Raw genomic sequence first — 17,784 nt, 5'->3', positions numbered from 1 at the left:
CACATGACTCAGGCTCTGTTCCTTACTTTTCGTCCGACCCGAGCCACTCAACCAGCACGATGATATCATACACGAAACTCTGATATCACGATAACATATGTGAGGCTCGTCAACCCATATCACGCATTAATTAGTGTACCTCTAAAAAACAGCATACTGCGCAGTTGAACAACAAAAAAAGAAAGTTTTGCCATCATAAACGGGGTATCCCACAAGGGATCGTCTCGAATCTTCCCTTCATCATCTCCCTTTTCCAAACGTAAAAACCCTGTCTCAGGAATCTGTAACTACATCCCTTACCCAACCCATCCTGAACGCCATAATCAAGAACTCATTCCTCCCAGCATTTGACAAACAAAGACGCGAAACCAGGATTTTAGCCATTTAAGGCTTGGTGGCGGCATTGGGCGGAGGTCCGGGAGGAGGGGCATAATCGGCGTCACCTCCACGGTGATAAGCATGCTCGGGCTGCTGAAGCTGAATGCCCTCTTGCTGACCGTAGGGGTTCGTCGCCTGGTTACCATAAGGACCCGGGCTGCCATATTGACTGCTTCCAGCTTGAGGATTGCCATAGTACCCATCGTTCCCGTTGTACTTGTACCCGCCTGGAGGAGCGGGATTCTGGTCTTGAGGGGTGTACTGAGGAGGAGGTGGGTAGTACTGCGGTGCGGGTGCCATCCAGCCGGTGCCGTAGAGTGGTCGGGCGCCTTGCTTTCTTCTGCGGCGTGAGTTACGGCTGCGAAAGACGTTAGCAATGCGTTATGCGACGATAAAAGACACAGTAGGGGAAACATACAAGAGAAGCGCGAACACCAAAAGAACGAAGAGAACGGCGAGACCTGCGAATACCCATCGTCCCCACCAGCTCCAGGCGCTGTTGCGGTAGCAGTAACCCCTGTCGTAATAGTACCCTGAAGGACAACTGGAAGAGATAATCGTTAGCATAAAGTGTGGTTGATGCGCGGGGGGATTGAAATGAAGTCGCGACTTACGACTGGCGTTTCTCCAGCTGATCAGAGACGAGCGGAGCCATTGTGGCTATTTGATATCGCTTTTCTCTGTTGCTCCAATCTGCGATGTTTTGTAGATTCTGCGAAGGCGAGATTCAACTGATATCGATGTAAACGTCTAAAAATCCACGTTTTGCTGCTGCAAGTAGTGGTGATGTAGGTGGTGTTAGATGACGATGTGTTTTCTAGGATTTTGTTGGCAGAGGGGTGGCGGGAATAGATGAACAAAGAAGACAGGCACCGCTTGAGAGTGAGTGACGTGCTGCCCAATAGAAGTTTCAGCACTGTGGATCCTGGCAACGGGAAGCACCAAAGCAACTCTTCAGAAGCGAAAAGGTGCGGGAGCAGATGATGCCACTGCGCCTCCTTGAATCAGAAAACTGCACCGTGGGACATTTCTCGGCACACGCTGATAATGAATGACCGATAACGTGGCCCGAGGTGGCTGAGGTCCAATGGGATTCCGTTTGTTCCCATGACTTGCCCAATGAGGTCAATGGAGGCAGCCTGCCAAGCTTGTCCAAGATCTTGGGTGACGACCACTATGCGCCATGCTCGGCCGGTCTTTTGGTGAAAAGCATTCCATCTCTTCCTGAAACTGCGGGCAACTTCCAAATCACACTTAGGAAGATATTCCAAATGCCTTCACTGATGACCGAGCAAGAAGACGCCTGATAGGATCGGTGGCTCAGCAGCGTTGCGCTCGGTGAGAGAAACGCCTTTACGGCTTCAGTACGCTTTGGTACGCTCGCCTGGCATCGCCTCACAATGATGACAGCATATCGTTCAACGTCGTCAGCGGATCGGAACTGTCATGCCTTGGCAAAACAAGCACAACATGAAAATAAACATCCGTATTCAAGGTGAGAGGTAGGCATTCATAACATCCACCGGCTCCAGTATTACCATGGCGTACCATGTAAAGATGAAAAGACCGGATGCTGAAAACATCAGGAGATTTAAGGGTACAAGAGAAATTATCGGGTTTTTTGACAGGGCGGACAGTCGAAGGGGAAAACCCCCCTTGTGAATCCAACCCTTGGAAACAGCAACAACAACGGAGGACGCCAGTTCGACCGGAGATAGTGGGGTGCACGACAGCAAGCGGAATGGATGGGATCGGGGGAGCATCACCGGGAAATGTGGGCCTAAAGTGAATTCAACGCCGGCTCTTCGGCAGAGTGGGCACAGGTTTCGGAGTGCAGGTGGGCCCAGGTTCACCAGCCACAAACTCTGCCACTAGCCACATTGACACACGTGATTTGCTGGCGCAGGTGCGCTAGCCCCATACCGATTTCCCCCTCCACACACAAATTTTGACAAGCTGAAGCCGAAAAATCACAGCCTGCTGAGCCTGCCCGAACTAACAACAGGAAGTCATTCTTGCCAGCAACTCAAAATGGCGAACGAAAAGAAGGCCGTCCAGGTGTTTGGCAAGAAGAAGAATGCCACAGGTATGCCGATTTTTGATCGCCCTGCCGAAATTGTCGAAATGAACTCCCAAGGGCGAAATCGCTAACCATCGCCATCGTTGCAGCCGTCGCTCGCGCTGTGGAGGGCCGTGGCCTCATCAAGGTCAACGGCAAGCCTCTGAAGCTTTTCGCCCCCGAGATCCTCCGGGCCAAGCTCTACGAGCCCATCCTCATCCTCGGCACCGAGAACTTCGCTGCCATCGATATCAGAATCAAGGTCGCTGGTGGTGGTCACACTTCGCAGGTTTACGCTGTGCGCCAGGCTGTATGTTATCACCTCGCAACAAAACTCGAGAATGGGAACAGGGACAAATTGCTAACAATGGGAAAACAGATTGCCAAGGCTGTTGTAAGTACCGTCCCGAAGCATCGAACCGACGAGCGATACTCGAGCGCCGCACCCGCAACATGATTTTGACTGACTTTTAACACCTTTTAGGTCGCCTACTACGCCAAGTACATCGACGAGCACACCAAGAACGTCCTGAAGAGCTCCCTCATCCAGTTCGACCGCAGCCTCCTCGTCGCCGATCCCCGTCGGTGCGAGCCCAAGAAGTTCGGTGGTAAGGGTGCCCGCTCCAGATTCCAGAAGTCTTACCGTTAAAGCGGTGGTTCGTTTGGTCATTTGGGGAAGCGGAGGATTCGGGTGGACACGGACGGCGTTCGGCATTGCATTGGGCAGAATACGAGTCGATATTTGGCATCTTACCGAAGAGATGGCCTGCCGAGGAGGGGCTTCCGCGCTTATATTTGGTGGTTGTTTCCCCCGGCCGAGATAGGAATCAGACTCGGAGTCTTCTTGTTGTTGACCCCACCTTTACGATACCTTTTCACGACGGGAGTCTGTTTTGTGGAATCATCGTGAAATCAGGCGCCCGTTTTTTGTTATGTTAAGCGACGAAAAAAAAAAAAGGAAGGGGGGAGTTCGGGTATAGAGGCAGCTCAAATGATCGTTGGTTTTTCCCAAAAGATAAACCGAAGGTCCCCAATGCTATCCGTGTTCACCAACTTCACGTTGATCTCTTCCGAGGCGCATTTGGGAAGGACGAGGGGGGGAAACCGGGAGTCAATGTGAGAGCGTAGCCGGGATTTGGGAACGCCGACCAACTTGGAGACTCGAGGGTAGAACACCAAATCCAATATCATGTGCGGCCTCAATCTGGGTTTCGGTTTCCCTTTCGGTTTCTTCGCCAGAAGCAGTGACGTCGGCCCAGGGTCTCATCCACAAGGCACATACTCGGTCTATTTCCTTTTCATTATCTTATCTTACGCTCAATGGCCCAGTGGGATATTGCAGGGAATCCATGAGAATGAACATATATCACTTACACTCACACTCACTTTGAAGAAGACATGCCAGGCAACACAAGCCAGCCATCAAGACAGCACCCGAGACAGATAATATCAGTACCATCAGGTGAAGTAATGCTTGCCTTCCTTCTCTTACCCAACCCCAACCAGAAGAGACCCAAGTCAGTGTAAATCTCGCTTACCTGTTTCAACCTCACTCAAGATACAAACCAGTCGATACCCATTCCCTTCCAAGCGCGCGCGCCGCACCGACAAGAAACCCAAGCCCATCTATCCATCCACTGGTCTGCAGTTCTCAAGGTGGTGGTGGTGGTGGTGCTGTTCCGTCCGGCGGTGGTAAACCACATAAAATCCTCTCCAGCCAATCACGCCCTCCCACGTCAATACGGCCCAGGGTCCCTCCTCCCCTCAGAATTTCAAAAAACTAAATTTGGGAAAAAGGTTTACATCTTTTTCTTCCCTTTTATATAGAAGGTTTCTCGAGTCCCGTCCCGTTCCCATTTTCTTTTTCCCCAAGTCTTCTTTTTCCCACATGTCGTGGTTTTCCCTCGAACCCGTCCATGTGTGAATATTGGGGAGCATCGTCTAAGCGCCCTCTCAACACACACACCCCCTGTCTCGATTTCCCCTCCTCCTACCCTACAGACTCACCTCGTCACACATGCCATTGCTTGGCACAGAATCTCGAAAACGTTGCTCTCAGAGATACACGCAAAGGCACTACTCTACAGCACAATTGAAGAACGACCCGCTCGGTTTGCCATATCATCATCATACGTCGTCAAAGATTAAATGTGATGGTGGTGGTTCCATGAAACAGCCACGCAAGAAACAAAACAAAAAGATCAAAAATACATCGAGCTATCCAATACACCGAGGCTTCGCGCCAGTTCCTCTTCCCCGAAATACGCACAAAAAAGACAAGAAAACGCCCTGGCCCGCTGATAACCCATTCCGTCCATCCCAACTGCCCCGAGAAAAAAGTGACAGGCGCCACTTTCATATGTTGCTGTATGAGTTATGTTGCTAATCATGCCCCCTTAGCCTTGCGGCTCCTGTCTGGACCCAGCTAGGCGCTGGGCGATGTGTCGTATATCACAGAAACGAAATCATTTTTTGCTGCGAATTGGAACGTCAGTTCTGAGAGTCGGTCGTCGCCCCCCCAGATGAACCTTTTCTTCACGAAAATGCCGGGCGAAAACGATGAAACGGACGTCCCTTCGAGTCTACACAGTGAACAAGCCAACTGAATCCAACCTCGCCAGATGTCCACAATGACAAATGGTCCATGTCAGAAATGAGATGGCTCACCTGTTGGCAAACTTCATCAGCCACTGGAGAACCGCCTCCAGATTGGTTTCCTCCTTTGCCGAGATGCCATAGCACGACACCTCTCGATGCGCAATGTTCTTGAGATCCATGGCGTCGATGAGCTCATCCACGGTGAGCTTGTTTGGAAGATCCGACTTGTTTCCGAGAACAAGCAATGGAATGCCATCCAGGCTTGGCTGGCTCATTAATGAGTGTAGCTCTTCGCGGGCCATGGGAAGCACATCCACGTCGGCAATATCGACAATGAACACGATAGCGTTGACATTCCGGCAATATCGCTCCCACATTGGACGGAAGCGGGGTTGCCCACCCAAGTCCCAGCACTTGAGCGTCACATGCCCCCGTTGCAACCGCTTCATGTTGAAGCCCACTGTCGGTATCGAGCTGCGAGGAATGGTCAGCCGGGAGATATTTGGAGAAACTGGGCACAAGATGTTGCATCGAGGTCGTGGAGGGGTGGGAAGGTTGCTTGGTGGTCAACAACTTACTCTATGGCAAACTCTCCGCCCTGTTCGCAAGCAGAGGTCATCAGCATCACATGTACCGGGGAGGTAGGTTTTGGGTCTTGCTTACCGACAGCACCCGAAGCAGAGATGTTTTGCCCGCATTCTGCAGACCGATCATGGTGACGTCCATTTCGGTGGCCCTGGAGGTTGTGTCAGATCCGGGTTCTCCTGATGCGCCGTCGCCGTCGTCGACGAGCTTAGAGACGGAAAAGCCCCGCAGCAGCTCGGGGGCGCGGGATGCATGGAGGTGCGCAGCTTACCAGAAGGTCCGTAACAGCCAGTCGTACACTCGCTTGAATAACCCCGCCATGATTCGTCAACAACGCCGCGATGTTTAAGTGAAAACTGGTAGGTGGGCCGGGCTGTTGTGTAGATGATAAAGAGAGGGCTCGAGGTCGTTGGTGAGCTTGTTTTAAGTAAGCTGCTGGGCCCAGAGATGGCCCTGGCGGCGCAAAATTAAGAAGATAATATGTCTCGTATGACCTGAGTCCGAAGAGTTGTTGCAATTTCGCAGCAGATGGGAAACAGAATGAATTCCTTTTTGTGATCGGTGAGAAGCCAGACGCGGGGTGCGGGTGAGCGATCAGGTCGGCCCACACAAGGCACTGGAAGAGATGGCACCGGGGAACACCAAATATGGGTAACGGTAGTGCAGTCACCTCAAGCTGTGGTCCGTGCCTTTTGTGCGTGTGAAGACTTGATGATGGTGCCCTGGCAATGTCGAACAAGACAGCGGCTATGATCAGGGTTTCATTCGTTTGCGCCGTCTGGGGGCGGAGCGGCGGCAGCAGCAGCTGGACGACGAGGATAAGAGGCAGAGAAAAGACGTCGGCAGGACGAGACGATCGTCTGTGATCAATGGGCAAAAGCGGCGGCTCAGATCGACCGGGTTGCAGGAGGTGTCAGTGCTGCGCTGCGCTGAGCCCTCACCTCAAAGGTCTGGGGGGCCAAGCGGCGGCAGCGAGCGGTTGCGCGGGGGGGCAGAAAGAAAGGGCACACGGCCGGCAGAGTGCAGCAGGGGGGTGCCGTCAAGGGTATGGGATGCAGTGTGCTAATAAAAAACCACCCATCCAAACGTGGTATCGTCGAGGATGAGCTCAAAAAAGATGGGAGGATAGGTGAAAGGTTTGGTGCAAGGAGAAAACCATCAAATCTGATCAGGGCAGTGAGGGTAGGTATTGGTAGTCAGGCTGGCTGTGACTGCCCCGCGATCGTAATGGGGGTACCTTATGCAGTTGCCTTCCAAACTCAAACCTTAATTACCTCCGAGGCACCTGATATCTAGACATCTTACTTGGAACGAAAAATGGCGCTGTGCGATTGAGAGGGATCTTTGGGACGCTGCAGACGGGATGGCGTTCTAACACCACTTACATCATGACAGGGGTATGTTTGTACGAGCCTTCGTGCTCTTTGACAGCTGCAGAGGCCGGCATTTGGTGGACCTTGAAAGAAATGATACATGTTGACACCTCTACATCTCAAGCTGGGTGTTGATTGCTACCTAGGTAGATATTTCAGGTTGCAGGTGGTCTACCTCATGCGCCAACGGTAGGAACGTTACGGTGACTTCTCAATGTGTGTGCCGTATGCCACTCAGTCTGCGTAAGTGCAGGTCCCGTGTCTGCATATTTGGCATGGGTTCTTTCCAAGAGCAACACAGAGGCTTTCTGGTGTGAAGTTGGGATAGGATGCAAGCAGCACCAAATACACAGTTCAGTCTGTTCAGAGGTTACAATCTCACAGGGGGTAGGTCAACTTCCCATGATTGGGGGTCATGGCGGCAGCAAATTGCAACGCTACACCACCGATGCAAACTAATACATGATATACGGTTTGGAAGTATCTGTGCTATTCTGCCAGAAAGTAAGCATTATCAAACTGAGTGAACATCTTTCTATCCCCAAGACCTCGGCACCGCACCCGAAAGACTCGTTTTAGGACTTGCCATCCACTCGATACAGGCAGGCAGCCAATATAATCAAACCATTCGCCCAGGCAAGTTTAACAAACAACACGGAGCTTCTCTTCCAATACGGGCCCCGTCGATCAAAAACCGCGACTCATACGTGATCTTCCACAACGACACCGGGCGGATCACCTCGCTCACAAGCTGCAAATGATGGATCGCATCCCCGTGTGACCTGATCTCGTCCTCCCCAAAATTCAGGATCTCCGGGTCTTTGACGACGTCGAACTCTCCCTCCCGCTTGTCACGTTTGACTGCCACTGCCGCCCAGGCCTTCCACACACGGGGTTCCAACTCCAGAGGCCAGGTGCTCCGCCATGTGATTTTTGCGTTGTGGCCTGCGCGATCCCTAGAGGCTTGATACCGGAAGACACAAGCGAGACCCCTTCTGCCGTTCCACAGCTCCATGACGTCTAGTTTTGGCATTTGTAGCGCCACAATGCCGGCCTTCTCAAGCATGTCGTTGACTATCTTGGGGTACTTGTTTGGCGCCAAGAGATTGGATGTGAGCGCAAGAGAGGTCAGCCTCGTCCAAACCCAGCTGCGCTGACAGGTTTCGAAGAAGTCACTTGCATCTGCTGCAAATGACACTGAAAGATGGACGAGGGGGCGAGAGATTTGGGCAAAAGCCTGTCCGATCTCTGATGATGCCATGCGAGGGTTTGTCCGACTTGACGATATAGGTACGCGGTGCCATCGCTTATCCGCACGCCAGCACTCATCGAAGTCTTCGTTGAAGTCACCGAAAACCACGACTTTGGCTAGATTGTGGCTGAAGGTCGCTCTGTGCAGTCCTGTGATGAATTATAGGCCATCGAATCAGTGAGGATGTGTAGATGTAAGAGTCAAATTTACCTACCTTCTACTGTGATGCGAGTGTTGCGAACTGAATTCCTGCCTTCCAGGGATCTCCAAGGCTCATAGTGAATCTGCCGCAGATTAGGAAGCAGATCAAGAAGGCGATTGAGGCCTTCCCTGCTAATCCATTCGCATTTCGTCTGCCGACGCACTAGGAGGCTAGTGACAGCTGGTACTGAAGGGAAGTCTGTGGGAAAGAGACAACGGGTCGAAGCATGATATAGCGGCGCAAATAGATGCATTAAACAGTGAGAATGAAGACGTCGAGCTGGTTCGCTGTGATCGGCGGGAGAGATTGTACGGTCCGGCTCTTCCCTATGGTGGAAATCCGAGCCAGTCTGGAGATACTGAAAGCACTGGTGCGAGTCTGCTGCCCAGCGAACACTGATCTCGAGGTGAAACTCCCCACGAGCTTCCCATTTGCTAAGCTCCAGGAGCAGGGAGCTGATAGTCTTGTAGAGCGCAAAGTCTGAGGCCAGCCAACTGCTGCGCAGTCAATGGAAAGCCAGACGTTTTTGATAAGATGCCGTCGCTTTTTGATCATGCTACTGAAGTCGCCCAATCTCTTTAAGTTAACTGTCAATCGGGCGAAAGTTTTCTTCTCGATGACTTGTTGCCAGCTCCTACAAACAGCGGCACAATGAGCGATGGAGCTGTTTCTGTCCCTGGAAACCTCGTCGAGGATCATGTCCTGAATTTCCTGGGGGCAGGACCACCAGCCAGTCCGTTTTGTCTCCATGCTGTCGCAGAAGTTTTCTCGTGAGTGGTGTTGTTGATGGCGAGGGTTGGCGAGGGACCAGGGAACCGGTCTGGAGAAATTGATGCGCCCATCGTTTAAGTATCAGTCTTTACCTTTTAGGGTTCACTTGACGAATATAGCTTAGAGTTTACTTCATCATGACTGTTCAGGTGGAAGGCATCCAAGCCGTGGGAAGCTTCCAGGCTTAGATGATGTGGCCAGTCCATCTGTGGAACTATATGCGCGGGCCTTGAAGTGTGGTCACGCTGGACTTGAAGGTCGAGCCATAGAAATAAAATCTCGTTCAAGGCTGTTGTTCACCTGGAGCCAAACTCAGCTTCGAGACGAAAAAAGGGAAGCAAACAAAAATTCGAGTTTGCATTATCATGATAGATACCAGAGAAGTGCTGAAGTCCGCTCGTGGTACTTGCCCCACTTGTAGCTTCCACAAGACTACGGATAACCCTGTTGCATTGCATTGCTTGGCGGTGTTCGTCCGATAAGCGATAAGAGGGGCGGGCAGAAAAAAAGTTCACTGGCAGTGCAACGCTCACCACCAAGCGCAGGCGCGAATCCATTCCCCAGACAAATCAAGCCACCGCTCACCACCCACCACTCAACCACGCACCCCGAAAACTGCACACTGTAGTATGAGCGCTTAAATAGCCCGGTGCCAGCCCGGACGAGGATTGTTGCCAATTCCTCCATTGGTGACCCCCCAACATACATAATCTCGAATTCTGACACAGGAGTGTGTCGCGATAGCAACCAAAATGGCCCCCGAACGGACCAACACAACCTGGGAGCACGGGTACCACACACTTCGCCGAGAGAAGTTGTTTCGTAACCCTCCTACCGACCAAACCGCATACCCAGCACTTCAAGAGGCTGTCAACCCACACATCGAGGCTTTTAACGCTCTCTTCCGCAACGATGGCAAGCCAAGTTTGCTCGACCACGCCATCGCCGAGATAGGGACTAAGACGTTCCTCGATGGTGACGAAAGGGCCGATCCCGCGAGCAGAAACAAGTTGACGGTTCGCTACAAGAGTGTCACTCTCCAAAAAGCTCAGGTTGCACAGTCCAACAAGTTCGCAAAGAGACGAGAGATCTTTCCGGCCGAGTGCAGAGAGCGGCATGTCTCTTACCGAGGCAAACTCACAGCCGTTCTCGAGTACCGTATCAACAATGGCGACGCCCACGAGTTTGTCCGTGAGCTGGGGCAAATGCCCATCATGGTCAAGGTAGGCTGATTTCCCCCTCTTACGGCTTGGGATTCTAGGCTTTGTCTAACGAATGCTGCCAATGTACAGTCCAACAAGTGTCACTTGGAAAACAACAGCCCCGCGCAGCTCGTGGAGAGGAAAGAGGAGTCGGAAGAATTGGGCGGCTATTTCGTTATCAACGGTATCGAGAAGATTATCCGTCTGCTGCTCATGAACAAGAGGAACTTCCCTCTTGCCATCACCCGTCCTAGTTTCACGAACCGAGGTCCTTCCTACACACCGCATGGTATCATAGTACGATCGGTCCGGCCAGACGAAACCTCACAGACCAATGTGCTCCATTACCTCAACGACGGCAATGTCACATTCAGATTCTCTTGGAGGAAGAATGAGTATCTTGTGCCAGTCATGATGATCTTGAAGGCACTCGTTGAGACCAACGATCGCGAGATCTTCGAGTCCTTGGTTGGCCCACCCACCTCCAAGGGGGTGGAGAACACCTTCTTGACGGATCGTGTCGAGCTTCTTCTACGCACGTACAAAACCTACAATCTATACACCAAGAAGCAAACGCGAGCCTATCTTGGCCAAAAGTTTCGGGTCGTGCTCGGCGTGCCGGACACCATGACTGATTACGAGGTCGGCACCGAGTTCCTACGGAAGGTGGTTCTTGTTCACCTTGGCTGCAACGATGTCACAGAGGAGCAGGACACGGACAAGTTCAAAATGCTCTTGTTCATGTGCCGAAAGCTCTATGCCCTTGTCGCCGGCGATTGTGCCGTTGACAATCCTGACGCTGTCCAGAACCAAGAAATCTTGCTCGGCGGTTTCCTATACGGCATGATCTTAAAGGAGCGACTTGAGGACCTGCTGTCGACTGCGTTGAGGGGAGCACTGCGCGACCATCTGAGGCGCAACCCAACCGACTCATTTGTCTCTGAGAGTTTCAGAAAGCAGTTCCCAGGGCACATCTTCCGCAAGACGAACGAGAACATCGGTAACGCTTTGGAGTATTTCCTTTCGACGGGCAATCTGCAGAGTCCTTCCGGCCTTGATCTTCAGCAGGTGTCTGGTTTTACCGTTGTGGCGGAAAAGCTCAACTTCCTTCGTTTCATCAGTCACTTCCGCATGGTCCATCGTGGTAGTTTCTTCGCGCAGCTCAAGACCACCACGGTCCGTAAGCTGCTGCCAGAGTCCTGGGGCTTCCTCTGTCCCGTCCATACTCCTGATGGTTCGCCCTGTGGGTTGTTAAATCACTTTGCTCACAAGTGCAAAATCACCACGGAAGCCGCTGATGTCTCGGCCGTCCCTGGGGTGCTGCTGGAGCTCGGAGTCAACAACTATTCCTCAGCCGCCACTACTGAAAGCGTGGTAGTGATGCTTGACGGCAAGGTTGTAGGCTGGTGTGCTCCGCAGAACGCCAAGCCTCTCGCCGACACCTTGCGACAGCTGAAGGTCGAGGGTGGCCATGGGATTCCCCTTGAGCTTGAGATTGGTTATGTCCCCACCTCCAATGGCGGCTCGTACCCAGGTATCTACATGGCATCCAACACCTCGAGGATGGTCCGGCCCGTGAAGTACCTCGCTCTGAACAAGGAGGATATGGTAGGTCCTTACGAACAGCCTTACATGTCGATTGCTTGCGTAGAACAAGAAATTGTTCCTGGCGATTCGACTCACGTCGAGTTTGATCCGACCAACATCCTGTCCATTCTGGCCAACATGACACCATTCTCGGATTTTAACCAGTCTCCCCGTAACATGTACCAATGTCAGATGGGTAAGCAAACTATGGGCACACCAGGCGCAGCACTCGCGCATCGGACGGACAACAAAATGTACCGCATTCAAACCGGTCAAACACCAGTCGTCCGATCACCACTGCACAACACATATGGTTTCGACAACTTCCCCAACGGATTCAACGCCGTGGTTGCCGTCATTTCCTATACCGGTTACGACATGGACGACGCCATGATTATCAACAAATCAGCGCACGAACGTGGTTTTGGCCACGGTACCATCTACAAGACCAAGAAGATCAGTCTGAAGGATGACTCGAGGACACGCAGCTCCAAGACCACCACCAAAATGTTTGGGTTTGCTCCGGGAAGCCCCATCCGGGCGTCTGATCGGGAGATGCTCGACGAGGACGGACTGCCCTATGTTGGCCGGCTGGTCAGGGAAGGCGATATCATCGCCGCCTGGCACACCGTTTCGGCCGACTACTCGGGTAAGCTGGTGAACCGGGATGGTATCACGCATTGGGAGCGATACAAGGAGGCCGAAGATGCCTTCATTGAGGAGGTTCGCGTGATTGGCAGCGACACTGGAAACGAGCCTCTTCAGACCCTCTCGATCAAGCTTCGCGTTCCCAGATCTCCGGTCATCGGCGACAAGTTCTCTTCTCGTCACGGTCAGAAGGGCGTTTGCTCGCAGAAGTGGCCTGCTGTCGACATGCCCTTTTCGGAGACGGGCATCCAGCCTGATGTCATCATCAACCCTCACGCTTTCCCGTCCCGCATGACAATTGGCATGTTTGTCGAGTCTCTTGCAGGCAAGGCAGGCGCGCTACATGGTCTTGCTCAGGACTCGACGCCGTTCAAGTTCAGCGAGGAGAACATGGCGGCCGACTACTTTGGGCATCAGCTGATGAAGGCTGGCTACAACTACCACGGAAACGAGCCCATGTATTCCGGCATCACGGGCGAGGAGTTCATGTGCGACATTTACATTGGTGTTGTCTACTACCAGAGACTGAGACACATGGTAAACGACAAGTACCAGGTCCGTACGACTGGTCCAGTCGTGCCGACAACCGGACAGCCGATCAAGGGCCGCAAGAAGGGTGGTGGTATCCGTGTGGGAGAAATGGAGCGCGATGCTCTGTTGGCGCACGGCACGGCCTTCTTGCTCCAGGATCGCCTGCTCAACTGCTCCGATTACTCCAAGTCGTGGATCTGCCGAGACTGCGGGTCATTCCTGGCCGTGCAGCCGACGGTATCTCCGTTTATTGGAAAGCGAAAGCAAGTCGGCACTGTGCGCTGTCGAAATTGCGCGCAGCGTCTGGACCAGATCGAGGACCTGGACCTCATGAAGCTGGATGGCGAGATTTGGGAGGACGGGCAGGGCGTCCAGTGGATTGGTGGAGAGAACACCACCATGGTGGTGGTCCCTGGTGCGCTCAAGTACCTGGATGTCGAGCTTGCGGCGATGGGCGTCAAGCTCAAGTATAACGTGGACAGCAAAGATCAGACACGGAGAAGTGCCCTGAGACCAACAGCGCCCAAGCTGCTTCCGAGTGGTGTGGCTGCGGCTTAATGAGAAGGATATCTCTCTCAGGGCTGAACGTTGATGTTTTGTACTGATTTAGTTGTAATTTGTCTGGGTTTGGGGCGTAGACAAGGTGGTCAAAAATGGGTCAATGATTTATTTATTCACATGTCACCAATTTCTCTTCTGTGTCCATCCAGATACCATGGTGCTGGAAGTGCCAAATGACATGTTCCCCTGGATGAGGAGCAGCGAAGCAGCATCACATGTGGCCAACCCCGGGATTGCGCAACGCAAGGCAAGGCAAGGCAACACAAATGAGATGACATTTGCCGCTGCACGAAACCGAGTTTTGCAGCACAAACACTGTTAAAATAATGCAGACACCCACGGCGCTGCCTCTCCTCTAGCACTCATTGGTGCCTCTAGCATGCTCCTACCCCCTGGACGGACCGTTGTATCCGTCAGTAGCCTCCAACGCAACTCCCTTTCTTGAGAAGATCCAACGAGGAAGGTGCAATGCTCTCTCAACCCACCTGGGACAGCCCGTCTCGCCAGTCTCACCTTCGAGTCCACAATTCTGACCTCATGCCGAACGTCGCTTCCCTGTGATAGCCCATGGATGTACCACAAGGATCCGCAGCTGGTCAAACTCACTCCCCAGTTCCTGGGCCTGCTGTTTACCAGCTGAACTCTTCATTCTGCCAACAAACAGTTCTTCCTTCCTCCTCAAACCCATCCGAGTGCCGCCTCGAGCCATTCACGTTCATTTCCAGTGACTTTATCTCGTCTTCACCTACCTGCTCTGTCTCTCTGGCCGCCCAAACCCATCACCTCATTTACCCTGGGTTCCCATCTCCTACAGACCCCCCTCGTCTCCCCTTCCCACGATACCTGTGTCACCCCCCCCTCCCCCCAAAACCCAAGCCTACCTATTGAGACCCTAGACTGCCTCTAGCCGGGGTTGTCACCCGCTCCTTTGTGTCCAACGTTCGACACCTACCCAGGGGGTTGCTCTCTCTCACTCAGATGAAGTTAGCAATGGCCTCCGTCATTTTCCTTCGGCTCTTCATCCTCGCCAACCTCGTCACTTTCTGCCTCGGCCACCACCACCACCACCAGCAACAACAACAACAACCAAGACCCACAGCCTACAACTATGGGTTCGACGTCCACAGGCGGGTGAAGCGGCAGTTTGCGGAACCTCTGACGACGGTGGTGAGGGGGGATGCTGGCCAGCAGGCGGGGGACATACAAGTGCGGAGGGAGATTAGGGAGCTGGAGCAGGACAGGGACGTGTGGACGTTGTACCTGCTGGGGATGAGCATGATGCAGTTTACGGATCAGACGGAGCCTACGTCGTGGTATGGGATTACAGGTTTGTGTTTTTTCTTCTGTCTGCCCATCCCCGAAATTCTTTTGCTTTCTGTTACAGGAGAGTGGTGGTTTTTGTCTAACTGTCTGTGTCTTTTGTGTTGGACAGGTATCCATGGAATGCCGCACCAGACATGGGGTGGTGTGCGACCGACGCCTGGGAATGAGGAGACTGGGTATTGTACGCACTCTTCGATATTGTTTCCTACTTGGCACCGGCCTTATCTGGCTTTGTACGAGGTATGTGGTTGGAAGCCTCTCGGCAGAATTGTTTTCTTTTTCTGGTGGTTGGAGCTCTTTGGCTGATAATGGTTGACAGCAAGTCTTGACAAATGTTATGCGGATGATTGCAAATTGGTGGCCCGATGATCAGAGGCAGCGCTATCTCGACGCTGTCCAGCGGTTTCGAATACCTTATTGGGATTGGGCTACCTACCCGCCCTCTGACGGAAGTGTGCTCCCCACGAGCGTGGGTGGGAGTCCCTTTGTCGATGTAGATGGTCCGAATGGCGTTCAGCGGATAGCAAACCCTCTGTTCAGTTACACGTTTCGGCCTCTGAATACTACTGCTTTCAGACAGGCACCGGTAAGCTTTGATACTGGCAAGCATGTCTTGGATGCTAACAATGTTGTAATAGTGGAATACCTGGACTGAGACCCTGAGGGGTCCAACTAATTGGGGTCCCGGAGCCCAGTCGAACAACTCCATGGTGGCCATGACGATCGATCAGAACCAACGGTCACTCAGCCAACGGCTCTACATTTTGTTCTCGAACTATGGTAACTACAGCAGGTTCAGCAACAATGCCTGGATCCCTTTTGTCAATAACGCCTCGTATGATTCCCTCGAGTCTCTCCATGACACGGTCCATACTCTTGCTGGCGGTGGTGGTATGGGTATGCCAAATATCCAGGGCGGCCACATGTCGTTCATACCTTACTCGGCCTTTGACCCTATCTTCTTTCTACACCACACCATGGTGGACCGTATCTTTGCCATGTGGCAGACATTGTACCCGCAATCATGGGTGACGCCTACCGCGGCGGTTCTGAATTCATACACGACCTCTCGAGGCCAGATTCAAGACTCACAGACACCGCTCACCCCGTTCTTTGCTGATGCCAATGGGGGGTTCTGGACGTCGGATAGCGTCAGGGACTTCACCAAATTCGGGTACACTTACACTGAGCTGACGGACCTTGCGGGTGCGAGTAATGTTCAAGCTGGTGTACGACGGGCTATTAACCGTTTGTACGGGGCGTCAAGTCCAGCCAACATGTTTCTGAGGGAGCTTCGAGCCCAAGGCATCAAGGGTGGCCGGGGGAAGGGGGCGTCTTCGAGAATAGGACAGCAGTCATCATCAAAGCATCGTCCTGCTGGTAGGGAAGTTGGAGGACTCCAAGATGACAGCTACCGAGAGTGGATTGTGAATATCCGAGCCAAGAAGCAAGCATTGGATGGGCCGTATTCCATTTATTTCTTCTTTGGGACCCCACCGGAGGACAAGGCGGACTGGGCGCAGGCAGAAAATCATGTTGGTGCCATGGGGGTGTTTGCTACCGACGGGGCCGGGATGGGAGGCATGAGGGAGGCGATGAAGGAGTTGGAGGTTAGTGGGACGGTGCCGTTGACTACGGGCTTGATTGGGGCTGTTGAAAGGGGGAGATTGGAGGGGTTGAGCCAAGGGGAAGTGGTAAAGTTTTTGAGGGAGGAGCTGGTGGTTGTTATTTTGGGGTCGGGAGGGAGGGAGTATGGAGTTTTGGATGTGGAGGGCTTGAGGTTGGGGGTGAGGAGTTTTAGCGTTAAATTGCCGCAGAGTGAGGATGAGCTGCCTGTTTGGGGGGAGGAGGAGGAGGGTTTTGATTTGTTGTAGGCTGTGGAGGGAAAGGGGTACGGGGAAGGGACTGTCTGATATTATGGTCTCGTTTCTGGTGTGCATTGTTGCGAAGGGAGGTAAAGGCAAAAAAGGGAGGATAAGGTTTTGGAGTTTTTTGGTGTTGTTTTGGTGCTCTGGCTTTGGGTTTGATTACTATGGAGGGGAGGGCAGCCTTTGGTTTGCTGGATTGGTGTCACTCACTCTCGACAAGTTGGCTCTTGCTTTGGAGGCTTGGGTTTGTCTTTTCTTGTTGGGATGTTTTTGTGGTTGGAGCTTGGAAGGCGTGGATGATACAGGCAAGGTAATATGTGGTGGGTCGGTTGGGTCTTTTGGCAAGATTCTAGTGTATTTTTGGCAGAGTTGTCTTTTGTTGTGTTGAGCTTTTACTAATGGATGTAATCGAGTTGAAAGAGAGAGAGAGAGAAAGCACTGTACATTGGATAGTTTTGCCCGGTTGTGAGGTGTCAAATTTGCGTGTTGCTAACACGGATGACGGCGAAGATTACCCTACTTAGATGAGAACTTCCAAACACCGGACGATGATCTGTTTCTGTTGTTTATTGCCGAAAATACCTTTGTGTTCTAAAATACCGAAAAAGCCCATGCGTACGCTTTCCCATGCCGTGCTGTTGGTTTGAAGGGTCTGTGGAGAGAGATATCCCAACTTGATGATTGCAGACGAGAAAAAGAAAATGAAAATGAATACGAATCCGAAACCTGTAGGAAAAAACTTATATAAAACGCCATTCCGTCCCCCTCCTGAATCCCAAAGCCAAAAAACACCAGAAAAAGGAAAGAAAAATGCCGTGAACCCATTTCCCATCATTCCTTCTTCAG

At 52.4% G+C, this 17,784-nt stretch overlaps 7 protein-coding genes across 7 annotated transcripts; 4 read left to right on the top strand and 3 right to left on the bottom strand.

Annotated features, from left to right (window-relative positions):
• Positions 1-80: 80 nt before the first annotated feature.
• On the bottom strand, positions 81-1,388 carry QC762_108110 (uncharacterized protein). Its single transcript, XM_062885223.1, has 3 exons — positions 993-1,388; positions 797-922; positions 81-736 (listed from the first exon to the last, which is right to left on the bottom strand). Exons 1-3 carry the CDS (start codon positions 1,031-1,033, stop codon positions 385-387), a joined length of 519 nt encoding a protein of 172 aa, XP_062748173.1. The 5' UTR covers positions 1,034-1,388; the 3' UTR covers positions 81-384.
• Positions 1,389-1,643: 255 nt separating this feature from the next.
• RPS16 (40S ribosomal protein S16) lies at positions 1,644-3,086 on the top strand (the record flags this gene model as incomplete). The annotated part of the gene is made up of 4 exons (XM_062885222.1): positions 1,644-2,464; positions 2,548-2,747; positions 2,817-2,831; positions 2,922-3,086. The coding sequence occupies exons 1-4, from the start codon at positions 2,410-2,412 to the stop codon at positions 3,084-3,086; spliced, it is 435 nt and encodes a 144-aa protein (XP_062748172.1). The 5' UTR covers positions 1,644-2,409.
• Positions 3,087-3,835: 749 nt separating this feature from the next.
• Positions 3,836-5,253, top strand: QC762_108095 (uncharacterized protein; the record flags this gene model as incomplete). The annotated part of the gene is made up of 2 exons (XM_062885221.1): positions 3,836-3,904; positions 3,996-5,253. 2 exons carry the CDS (start codon positions 3,836-3,838, stop codon positions 4,131-4,133), a joined length of 207 nt encoding a protein of 68 aa, XP_062748171.1. The 3' UTR covers positions 4,134-5,253.
• On the bottom strand, positions 4,486-7,088 carry QC762_108090 (uncharacterized protein). The gene is made up of 5 exons (XM_062885220.1): positions 5,892-7,088; positions 5,699-5,771; positions 5,614-5,633; positions 5,105-5,509; positions 4,486-4,912 (listed from the first exon to the last, which is right to left on the bottom strand). Exons 1-5 carry the CDS (start codon positions 5,939-5,941, stop codon positions 4,903-4,905), a joined length of 558 nt encoding a protein of 185 aa, XP_062748170.1. The 5' UTR covers positions 5,942-7,088; the 3' UTR covers positions 4,486-4,902.
• A 524-nt stretch (positions 7,089-7,612) lies between these two features.
• Positions 7,613-9,584, bottom strand: QC762_108080 (uncharacterized protein; the record flags this gene model as incomplete). Its single annotated transcript, XM_062885219.1, has 3 exons — positions 8,460-9,584; positions 7,899-8,394; positions 7,613-7,775 (listed from the first exon to the last, which is right to left on the bottom strand). The coding sequence occupies exons 1-3, from the start codon at positions 8,698-8,700 to the stop codon at positions 7,613-7,615; spliced, it is 900 nt and encodes a 299-aa protein (XP_062748169.1). The 5' UTR covers positions 8,701-9,584.
• Positions 9,585-9,748: 164 nt separating this feature from the next.
• Positions 9,749-13,744, top strand: ACR2 (DNA-directed RNA polymerase I subunit RPA2; the record flags this gene model as incomplete). Its single annotated transcript, XM_062885218.1, has 2 exons — positions 9,749-10,441; positions 10,511-13,744. The coding sequence occupies exons 1-2, from the start codon at positions 9,971-9,973 to the stop codon at positions 13,742-13,744; spliced, it is 3,705 nt and encodes a 1,234-aa protein (XP_062748168.1). The 5' UTR covers positions 9,749-9,970.
• Positions 13,745-14,725: 981 nt separating this feature from the next.
• On the top strand, positions 14,726-17,455 carry QC762_108060 (uncharacterized protein; the record flags this gene model as incomplete). The annotated part of the gene is made up of 4 exons (XM_062885217.1): positions 14,726-15,074; positions 15,180-15,310; positions 15,390-15,656; positions 15,709-17,455. 4 exons carry the CDS (start codon positions 14,726-14,728, stop codon positions 16,942-16,944), a joined length of 1,983 nt encoding a protein of 660 aa, XP_062748167.1. The 3' UTR covers positions 16,945-17,455.
• Positions 17,456-17,784: the final 329 nt, after the last annotated feature.

The sequence above is a fragment of the Podospora pseudocomata genome, assembly GCF_035222375.1.
Source record: "Podospora pseudocomata strain CBS 415.72m chromosome 1 map unlocalized CBS415.72m_1, whole genome shotgun sequence".
In the NCBI taxonomy this organism is placed as follows: Eukaryota; Fungi; Ascomycota; class Sordariomycetes; order Sordariales; family Podosporaceae; genus Podospora; species Podospora pseudocomata.
The sequence above is the reverse complement of the archived record's forward strand: the minus strand, read 5'-3'. Positions and strand labels throughout refer to the sequence as shown.